Source organism: Trachypithecus francoisi, unplaced genomic scaffold (assembly GCF_009764315.1).
Source record: "Trachypithecus francoisi isolate TF-2019V2 unplaced genomic scaffold, Tfra_2.0 Lachesis_group1, whole genome shotgun sequence".
Classification (NCBI taxonomy): domain Eukaryota; kingdom Metazoa; phylum Chordata; class Mammalia; order Primates; family Cercopithecidae; genus Trachypithecus; species Trachypithecus francoisi.
Window position 1 is genome coordinate 80,601,367 of NW_022681454.1, and position 10,624 is coordinate 80,611,990.

Consider the following 10,624-nt stretch of genomic DNA (forward strand, 5'->3'; position numbering starts at 1 on the left):
CTGAGGTTCGAAGGATGCTTCGTGCAGGGTGGCCTTGTGTCTCACCCAGCGTGCAGGATCCAGACCTAGGCAGGCCGAGGACACCGGTGACCAACGGGCGGGCCGGTCCAGCCCGGGTCCTGCCCTCGTCCCGAAGTTTCCTGGGATTGGCTGCCGGCCCCGTGGCTCCCCTCCCAGCCCCGCCCCGTCCCGCCCGGAGTCTTCCCTACGCCCAAAGTGCAGGTATGTTACTAGTCTTGAGCGGGAGGAAATTACCCAGCCCCGGAGCACCTGGCCTGTTGGACCAGTGGGTTCCTGGTGCCTGAATCCGGCAATCTGCCCTGCGGTGCCCCGCCCCGCCCCGCCCCAGCCCGGGAACTTCCCGGCCCTCGTGCGTCCCCGCTCCGGTCAGTTCCCGCCGCGCACCTTCTTCTTGGTCTTCTGGCCAGGTGGGGATCGTCGGCCAGTTTGTCCCGAGGAGTTGCGCTGTGAGTGCGTCTCTGCCCTTTGGACTCTGGCTGGGAGTGCTCCCAGGCAGGGTCTGGGCTCTCCCAGTGTCCCCTCGAGCTTTGCCCGCCCCGAGCTCCTCTGCTCCCCACGGCCAGAACGGAGGGGTGGAGCAGCCCTCGGCGGCTCAGGGGGCAGAAGGCCGCGCCAGTCCCAGGGCCGCCGGACGCACAGGCGCTGCGTTCTGCGGAGCAGCTGGGAGGATCCCGGGGCAGGTTCCGGCGCGGTAACAAGTTTGCGCTTTGCCTCCCCAGGGCAGACGCGCCGCTACTTTGTAGCGGGTTTCGGGCGGGTAGCGCGCGCGGCGGCAGGAACCCAACCCCGGCCGACCCTGGGCTCCAAGAATTCGTCTTCTACGTCTGCGGAGGTGCGGCAGCCTCAGTTCTAAGCGCAGGTATGTTCCTAGCCTTGAGCGGAGGAAATTACCCAGTCCCGAGCACCTGGCCAGTGGGACCGGAGGGTTCCTGGTGTCTGAATCCGGCTCACTTAACAGAAGGCAATAGAGGCTGTGTTCCAAACCTTTCCCTCACGGTGGTCTACTGCCTACTGACCATCCTAGTGTCTTTCCCTGTATGGCTGGCGTGGTTTCTGTCTTTAGGTCTTGTAAGTATAATGCTTTATTTTTTCTTGAGCCTCTCCTATGTCTGCCCTTTGTGAGCACACTAGCTAAAGAAGTCCATTTGGTCCCATGTCTAATCCATAGCATAATTGCTTGTCCCCCTTTGGTAGCCATGTCTTTTTTAGGTTGTGGGGCATTTGCCCGACAATAAACATGAGTAAGAGATAAGGGTAGGGTCGCAAGCTGGGTGGAGGAGAGACAGGGAGTCCATTTTTGTCTGCCCATTTGGCAGTTTTCTGTGTCCTACCATTCCATAAAGATACTCTATAAGTTTCCTAAGTGTTGTGCAATGAACAATAACAATTTATATAGGAAAATAAATAGCTGTAATCGGATAGCAATTATATGCCCATTGGTGATGGGAGTATCTGCTGAGGTCGAGAATCTGGGGAGTAGGGCGCAGTGACTCACTCCCGTAATCTCAGCACTTTGGGAGGCCGAGGCGGGCGGATCGCCTGAGGTCAGGAGTTCGAGAACCGTCTGGCCAACATGGTGAAACCCCATCTCTACTAAAAATACAAAAATTAGCCAGGCGTGGTGGTGCATGCGTGTAATTTCAGCTACTCGAGAGGCTGAGGCAGGAGAATAGATTGAACACGGGAAGCAGAGGTTGCAGTGAGCGGAGATCGCACCACTGCACTCCAGCCTGAGCAACAGTGAGAACAGATTCCATCTCAATTAATAATAGTAAGAATAATAATTCCATCTCAAATCATCATCATCGTCATCTATGGGGCTTCCAGACTGCCAAGGACATGGCAGAGTCCCAGGGTATATCTAGTCAGTGTAAGTAGTGTATGTTTTCTCTTTCGCCAGTGTACAAGCTCACTATGTCATAGCCAGTTATTATCTTTCTGAAAATTTTGTTTATAAGAGCTGTCACAGAACAGAGTAAGTCTGTTTTTTGTTTGTTTAAGACAGAGCCTTGCTCTGTTGCCCAGGCTGCAGTGCAGTGGTACTACCTCAGCTCACTGCAACCTCCACCTCCTGAGTTCAAGTGATCCCCCGAGTAGCTGGGAAGACAGGCACAAACCACCACGCTGGCTAATTTTTGTATTTTTTAGTAGAGATGAGGTTTCACTATGTTGGCCAGGCTGGTCTGAAACTCCCAACCTCAGGTGATCTGCCTGGCTCGGACTCCCAAAGTGTTGGGATTACAGGTGTTAGCCACCACACCTGGCCCAGAGTAAGTGTGGATGACTCAAGGGAGTGTCTTAAGAGGTCTTCTTGGGGGTTAGAAGCCAACTCTGTGACTGTAATCACGTGTATGTGGAGTGGGGTTCTCCATCAGGGAGAGGTACAGGTTTAGAGCATTACAGAGTTGCAAGATGAGGAGGGGTTGATCTGTCAAGTAGAAAGGCACTCTTTTATGGAATTGTAAGAGTTGACACAGAATGGGAAACAAAGGTAAATAAGAGAACCTATTGTAAGGTTAATGGCGGCCGGGCGCGGTGGCTCAAGCCTGTAATCCCAGCACTTTGGGAGGCCGAGACGGGCGGATCACGAGGTCAGGAGATCGAGACCCTCCTGGCTAACACGGTGAAACCCCGTCTCTACTAAAATATACAAAAAATTAGCCGGGCGAGATGGCGGGCGCCTGTAGTCCCAGCTACTCGGGAGGCTGAGGCGAGAGAATGGCGTAAACCCGGGAGGCGGAGCTTGCAGTGAGCTGAGATCCGGCCACTGCACTCCAGCCTGGGCGACAGAGCAAGACTCCGTCTCAAAAAAAAAAAAAAAAAAAAAAAAGGTTAATGGCTTTGTCAATTAGGGTGGCAACTGAGGTCACTACATGGGCATAGGAGCATGCCTGATGCCACGGGATCCAACTGACATGAAAAATGTGCTATGAGGCCAGGCGTGGTGGTTCACACCTGTATGTAATACTAGCACTTTGGGATGCCAAGATGAGAGGATTGCTTGAACTTAGAAGTTTGAGACCACCCTGGGCAACATGGCCAGACCTTGTCTCTATTAAAAATAATTAAAAAAAAAAAAAAAAAAAAGCCAGGTATGGTGGTGCATGCCTGTAGTTCCAGCTACAGGGAAGGCTGAGGTGGGAGGATTCCTTGAGCCCAGATGTTCAAGGCTGCAGGGAGCCATGTTTGCACCACTGCATTCCAGCTTGGGCAACAGAGTGAGACCCTGTCTCCGAGGGAAAAGAAAAATATATATATATGCTATGGAACTTACCTGAGAGGAAGAAAGTTGTCCTAGAATACCCAGAGCTAGCTCATTGTTTTCACAGCAATAAACACGGAAAAGCTTGCCAAAACTGAGTAAATAAAAACAGGTGTGTGGGGTGGATAATGCTAATTTCAGTATCTCAGTGAAGGTTTCTGTGGTTGTGCCTGGGAGAGCACATAGAGGTTAGGCAAAGGCAGCACAATTGGGAATCCATTGGTAGCAATAGCCAGCTGGTAAGTGTGCACACCTGCCTTTGAGATCAGGATGAACGCAAGTGACGCAAGGCATTTGTGGCTGAGTTTGAGTAACCTGAGACATTCCATGGCCTAAGTAGGTAACAGTTCAAATGTCCATACCCATTGAAATCTGGTTCTGGGAGGCGTGACCAGAGTCAGCCAGTCTTCAGATGTTCTCAGGTAAAAGCAGTCTTTACACTATTTTGCTGCACCATTACTGCCTACAGTGTCAAATACCAACACTTGGTTTTAATGCACTGTCAAAACTAAGGTTAAGTTTAAATGCATCATATGTGACATGTAAAAATATCACAAAGGTGCTTAAACTGTAAGGAAATTGTTCAGCTGCGACTCCAGACAGGAGTCCAGCTCCTCCAAAGAGGAGCTTCACATTCTCTTCTCTGGGTTTTATGGAGACTTACTTTACCCTTCTGCTTAAAGCACTGTGTTAACCTTAAAAGCGGCACAAGAAAGGGTGATTTAAGATTTTTTTTTTTTTACAGGGTTTGCTACTACTCCTTGCAGTGCTTCCTGGTCCACAGCTCATGCATCTCAGTTTCTTTTTTGAGATGGAGTTTCCATCTTTTTGCCCAGGCTGGAGTGCAATGGCCTAATCTTGGCTCACTACAACCTCCATCTCCCAGGTTCACGCAATTCTCCTGCCTTACCTTCCTGAGTAGCTGGGATTGCATGTGCCACCATAGCTGGCTAATTTTGTATTTTTAGTAGAGATGTGATTTCTCCATGTTGGTCAGGCTGGTCTCGAACTCCCGACCTCATGTGATCTGCCCGCCTTGGCCTCCCAAAGTGCTGGGATTACAGGTGTGAGCCACTGTGCCTGGCTGCATCTCAGTTTCTTGAAGTCTGCAATCCCCATTAGAAGCAGCTGTTTTGCTAAGTGAGCCCATGAGTGTCAATTGCCTTTCTGTTAAGAGAGCCAGATTCGGGCCTTGGTGACAAACACATCAAGGAACCCTCCAGTCCCACTGGTCATGTGCTTGTGGCCTGGATCATTTCGTTCCACTCAAGGCCAGGGATGTGTGTTAACCTCCATGGGAAAGAAGAGACAGGGCAGGGTGAACAGCTTAGGATTGGCTAGTTTAAATCATTTCAATGGATTTCAAACTGTAGAGGTTGTCCCCTAGTTGCATAGCACGTGGCCCTGGGATGATTAAGGCAGACAGATAATTGCTTACATGTGTGTAAGGGCCAGATAGAGGAGGTATGGCTCTGGATTAGTTTGTATATCAGCGACATGCTCCTGGTTGGCCCCTTGTTATCTCTGAGAATTGGCTAGCCCCCAAGAAAGGTAGTCTCTCCTCAGCTGGAAAGGTGTTTTGTTTGTTTGTTTTGAGTTTTGTTTTTTAGACAGAGTCTCACTCTGTCACCCAGGCTGGAGTGCAGTGGCTCGATGTTGGGTCACTGGAATCTCCGCCTCCCAGGTTCAAGCAATTTTCCTCCCTCAGTCTCCCAAGTAGCTAGGACCACAGGTGCACACCACCATGACCAGCTAATTTTTGTATTTTTAGTAGAGGTGAGGTTCCTCCATGTTGGTCAGGCTGTTCTTGAACTCCTGGCCTCAAGTGATCCATCCGGCTCAGCCTCCCAAAGTGCTTGGATTACAGGTGTGTCCCACCGTGCCTGGCCCTCAGCTGGAAAGGTTTTCTAAACGTCAGAACACAATTAGTATACAGAAAATTTTAAAGTATTTACATATACGTGAATAGGATGATCAAAAGAGCCAAAAGACAGTTGGCTCTTGGCATCCATAGCATTTCTGATCAAATTGTTTTCCAGTGCAGGACTCGTAAATCTCACCAAGACTCTGGAGTATGGTAAGCATACTACAAAGAGTCTTCCAAGACCCACATTGCCTTTTATGGTACTCTAAATGGACTTTATAGATTTGTCTCTAGCCTTAGACTGTTCTCACTGCATGTTTAATGGATGGACTGTGCTATCCAACTAGATGTGCTAAGGCCATAACAGTGGAAAGGAAACTAACAACTGAGATTATTTCTTGTTTTGGCATTCCTTTATGAATTGAATCAGATAAAGGAACTCACTTTACAGCAGAATTAAATCACTTCCTTGCAAAACTCTTGGATATTCATTAAAATTTTATCCCCCCTACTATCCTCAATCCTCAAGGCAAGTGGAACCTAAAAATCTAAACATAAAATGAACTCTAGGAAAAAATCTGTCAATAAACTGGACTCAGCCAAAAGCATTATCCTTGGTCCTTATAAAGATCTGGAATACTGGCCAGGTACAGTGGCTCATGGCTGTAATTCCAACACTTTGGGAGGCTGAGACAGGATGATCAGTTGAGGCCAGGGGTTCAAGACCAGCCTGGGCAACAAAGTGAGACCCCATCTCTACAAAAAATAAGAAACAAAAAAGGTCGAATACTCCAAATAGGAGGACTGACTGCTTTTGAAATAGTTTCTGGCTACTCTGTGCCTACTGGCATCTCTAAAACTTTCATAGATTGAATGAGCATTGTGGGGACTTCAGTGAACAATTCAAAACTATGATTAATTATATACAATAATTAGTATACTTGGAGCATGTTTTCAACAGGTAAAAATATGTGGCTTTCTCTAACAGACCCTGCCATCTTTTCAACCAGGTGATCAAGTATATCAAAGTTTTTAGAAGAAAAGATGTATTATAACCTCCCTGGAAAAAGAAGAGACCTTATGAAGTAGTGCTACCCACCTACACAGCCATCAAAATAAAATTCCTGAATTTGTACAAGCCACAGCAAGCCAGATCAAGATCATCACATGACAACTGGAAGGTCATGCCTATGGGTTACCTCAAATTGAGGAATTTCAGCACCTACTCACAGGCTCCATGAGCAGATGAAGTAGACAGCTTTACTCAGTATCTCAGACCAAGAACTTCGTCTCCATCTCCAACTAGCTGAAACATCTTCCCTCCCTGACCTGGAAAATTCTCTGACTTAGAAATTTAAACAAAACCCTCCCCTTTCATTGAATCTCCGTTGTCTGGAGTTTGCTTTTCTTAACCTAGCCTGTTTTCCCTCTGTTCCTCCACTATGGTCTCCCTTTCAAACTATGCCCTGCTTCAATTAACCCTTACTGCTTTTTTGACAACTCTAGTACAAGCTCAACACCTGCTTGCACCAGTTTTCCGAACACTATCTATCTTGACTAATCAGTCTAATTGCTGGCTATGTGAGCATCTAGATAATGCAGAACAACCCGAACTAGTTTTTGTTCCTGCCAGTGCAAGCACCTGGTGGACCTATTCTGGACAATGGATGTATGAAAGGGTGTGGTATCCACAAGCAGAAGTACAGAATCACTCTACTTCCTCCTATGGTAAAGCGACTTGGCACTGGGAAGCCGCCATGGAAGCTCAAGGTCTATCCTTCGCTCAAGTAAGGTTATTGGAGGGAAATTTTTCTCTTTGTGTAGAAAATAAAAATGGCACTGGACCCTTCCTAGGTAATATACCTAAACAATACTGTAATCAAATATTATGGTTTGATTTTACAGATGGCACCTTCATGCCTTCTATAGATGTTACAGATGAATCCAGGAATGATTATGATGATACAAGTGTTTGCCTAGGCACTAGACAATGTTCCTGGTTTGCAGGTTGCACAAACCAGACCTGGAACAGCTCAGCTGTTCCCTTGATTGGTCTACCCAATACCCAAGACTACAAATGGGTAGATCGAAATTCTGGATTGACCTGGTCAGGTAATGGCACCTGTCTTTATAGCTGCCAAAACCAAACCAAAGGCCTCCTGTACCAGCTATTTCGCAACCTATTTTGCTCTTATGGCCTGACAGAGGCACATGGGAAATGGAGATGTGCAGATGCCAACATAACTAATGACAAAGATCATGATGGACACCAGACCCCCACCTGGTGGCTCACAGGTTCCAATCTGACCTTGTCTGTGAACAACTCTGGCCTCTTTTTGTTATGCGGCAATGGGGTGTACAAAGGGTTTCCACCTAAATGGTCTGGACGATGTGGACTTGGGTATCTGGTACCTTCCCTCACCAGATACCTCACCTTAAATGCTAGCCAAATTACAAACCTGAGATCCTTCATTCATAAAGTAACACCACATAGATGCACCCAACGAGACACAGACAATTCACCTCTGTATTGCAACCCCAAGGACAATTCAACAGTAAGGGCCCTTTTTCCAAGTTTGGGAACTTATGATTTAGAAAAGGCAATTCTAAACATTTCCAAAGCAATGGAACAGGAAATCAGTGCCAATAAGCAGACCTTGGAAGCACACCAATCAAAAGTTAGCAGTTTAGTGTCTGCCTCCCAAAAGGATCATGTCTTGGATATACCAACCACCCAACGACAAACGGCTTGTAGAACTGTTGGCAAACAGTGTTGCCTCTATATAAATAATTCGGAAGCAATAATGTCTGATATACAGCATCTATATGAAATATCTGAGAACCTGAAGAATGGACCGTTATTTGATTGGGAAGGCCTATTTGCAAAAGTGGGAGACTGGTTCAGATCATGGGGCTATGTGCTTTTAATTGTTCTTTTCTGCTTATTCATCTTTGTTCTAATCTATGTTCACGTCTTTCGCAAATCTCACAGATCCCTTAACTCCCAACCTCTGAACCCAGCCTTATCTCCACAGCAATCAGCACAGCTCCTTGTCAATGAAACTTCATGTCAAGTTTCAAATAGGGCAATGAAGGGACTAACAACCCATCAGTATGACACAAGTCTACTTTGAGAATATCTGAACAAAGAGCAGCTGCAGAAAAAAAGCCTTAGCTAAACTTTGATGAGTAAAGCAGGCTTTACTGAGAATTCAGCTGCCAAAACCCTCCTCCGAGTGTTCCTCTTATAAGGGCACTTAGCACTAGGATCTCCCAAGGTATTGTAAATAAGCCTTATCAGAACTTTTCATAGTTTCACTCTGAAGCCTTAAGACACAACCATTAAGTTGGTCTGTAAACCCTTACCCCTTGCTGTTTATAGTGTTCTTGCATGCATATATAATAAACGTTCTTTCTATTAATCTGTTAATTTGCAAGCCCCCAAACACTGGAACGAAGTTGGGAGCAGGAAAGTTCCTCCCAACAGCACTTTGTAGACTTCTCGATAGATGAAAGAGTGTGTTTGAATAGATAAGAGAATTTTGTTCCCTTGATTTTCGTTGAAGTCGTAGAAGAATCCAATGTACGCATATACAAGACTATGTCCTTAAATTTGTCTCAAAGAATAAATATTGGTTAGTCATCAGAATCGATGGAAAACTTACTTTAGAGAGAGAGCCACAAATAATTTAGGCTGGTATGATCTGAGCTTTCCTGGCTTCCCATGGGCATTTTAGTGGTCTAATGGAATGTGAGTCTGATATGCATTTTAGCCATCTTACGACATGGACTGCAGGTGGAAGTAGGATGTAGGGAGTGTTGAGGTGGCATCTATTATATCAAATGCTTCACTCTGCCCAGTCCTCTGGTGAGTTCCTTACATGCATCTTTCTAGTTAATCCTCACAGTGTTCATATTTTACAGATGAATCAACTCAAAGGGTGAATAGCTTGCTAAAGATTATGCCATTACTGAAAAATAGCAAGATGCAGAACAGGGTACCTAGTATGTTATCCTTTTTTTCTTTTTTTTTTTTTTGAGACAGAGTCTGGCCCTTTCGCCCATGCTGGAGTGCAGTGGCTTGATCTCAGCTCACTGCAACCTCTGCCTCCTGGGTTCATGCCGTTCTTCTGCCTCAGCCTCCCAAGTAGCTGGGACTACAGGTGCCCGCTACCACACCTGGCTAATTTTTTGTATTTTTAGTAGAGACAGGTTTCACCATGTTAGCCAGGATGGTCTCAATCTCCTCACCTCATGATCTGCCCACCTCAGCCTCCCAAAGTGCTGGGATTACAGGCGTGAGTCACCGTGCCCAGCCTAGTATGTTAATTTTTATTTTAAAAAAGGGGAAATGATATGTATATGTATATGTATTTGCAAATAAAACAGAAAGGAAAAGCCATTCACAAATAAAAGCAATTACATGTAAGAGGAATGGACAATGAGATTCTTACCTTTTTAAGGTTGCATATAAACAAATTTATGAATATAGCAGATAATTTATTAACAGAATAATCATTTCAAGTTACATTAAGAAAACACAGATGGCCAGGCACAGTGGCTCACGCCTGTAATCCCAGCACTTTGGGAGGCCAATGTGGGCAGATCACGAGGCCAAGAAATCAAGACCATCCTGGCCAACATGGTGAAACCCCATCTCTACTAAAAATACAAAAATTAGCTGGGCATGGTGGCAGTCACCTGTAGTCCCAGCCACTCAGGAGGCTGAGGCAGGAGGATCGCTTGAATCCAGGAATTGGAGGTTGCAGTGAGCCGAGATCGTGCCACTGTATTCCAGCCTGGCAACAGAGTGAGATTCTGTGGCAAAAAAAAAAAAAAAAAAAACCACACACACACAGACTGGGTGTGGTGGCTCATGCCTATAATTCCAGCAATTTGCAAGGCTGAGGCAGGTGGATCGCTTGAGCCCAAGAGTTGGAGATCAGTTTGGGCAACATGGTGAAACCCTGTTTCTACCAAAAATTAGCCAGGTATGGTGGCATGTGCCTACAGTCCCAGCTACCCAGGAGGCTGAGGTGTGAGGATCACGTGAGGCTGGGAGGTCTAGGCTGCTGTGAGCCAAGATTGTGCCACTGCACTCCAGCCTGGGTGATGGGGTGAGCTCCTGTCTCAAAAAGAAAAAGAAAAGAAAACTCATACTCTGGAACAATAGAGCCCTTATAGATGGGTTTATTGTTCATAGTAATGTTGATATCAAAAGAAGGTAGGCTGGGTGCAGTGGCTCATGCCTATAATGCCAGCACTTTGGGAGGCCAAGGCAGGTGGATCACTTGAGGTTGGGAGTTTGAGACCAGCCTGACCAATGTGGAGAAACCTCATCTCTACTAAAAAAAAAAAAATACAAAATTAGCCAGACCTGGTGGTGCATGCCTGTAATCCTGGCTACTCGGGAGTCTGAGGCAAGAGAATCACTTGAACCCAAGAGGCGGAGATTGCAGTGAGCCGAGATCACACCA

General features: G+C 46.4%; 1 protein-coding gene, 1 long non-coding RNA gene and 1 other non-coding gene across 6 annotated transcripts in view; 1 reads left to right on the top strand and 2 right to left on the bottom strand.

The window, feature by feature from the left end:
* LOC117085622 overlaps nt 1-150 on the bottom strand; it is a 35,012-nt gene extending 34,862 nt beyond the window's left edge. The window contains exon 1 of the long non-coding RNA XR_004438017.1: nt 46-150. This is a non-coding gene — a long non-coding RNA (uncharacterized LOC117085622). The remainder of the gene's footprint in view (nt 1-45) is intronic.
* Nucleotides 151-152: 2 nt separating this feature from the next.
* Nucleotides 153-8,569, top strand: ERVMER34-1 (endogenous retrovirus group MER34 member 1, envelope). 4 transcript variants are annotated; one of them, XM_033214695.1, is made up of 3 exons: nt 153-222; nt 741-880; nt 6,136-8,569. In XM_033214695.1, exon 3 carries the CDS (start codon nt 6,590-6,592, stop codon nt 8,279-8,281), a length of 1,692 nt encoding a protein of 563 aa, XP_033070586.1. In that variant the 5' UTR covers nt 153-222; nt 741-880; nt 6,136-6,589; the 3' UTR covers nt 8,282-8,569. The 4 variants fall into 4 exon arrangements, with proteins under 4 accessions (XP_033070586.1, XP_033070585.1, XP_033070587.1 ...); XM_033214694.1 differs by lacking the exon at nt 153-222 and adding an exon at nt 235-467; XM_033214696.1 differs by lacking the exon at nt 153-222 and adding an exon at nt 235-428.
* LOC117086527 lies at nt 3,869-3,992 on the bottom strand. The gene has a single exon (XR_004438424.1). It is a non-coding gene; the product is annotated as a small nucleolar RNA SNORA26 (small nucleolar RNA).
* Nucleotides 8,570-10,624: the final 2,055 nt, after the last annotated feature.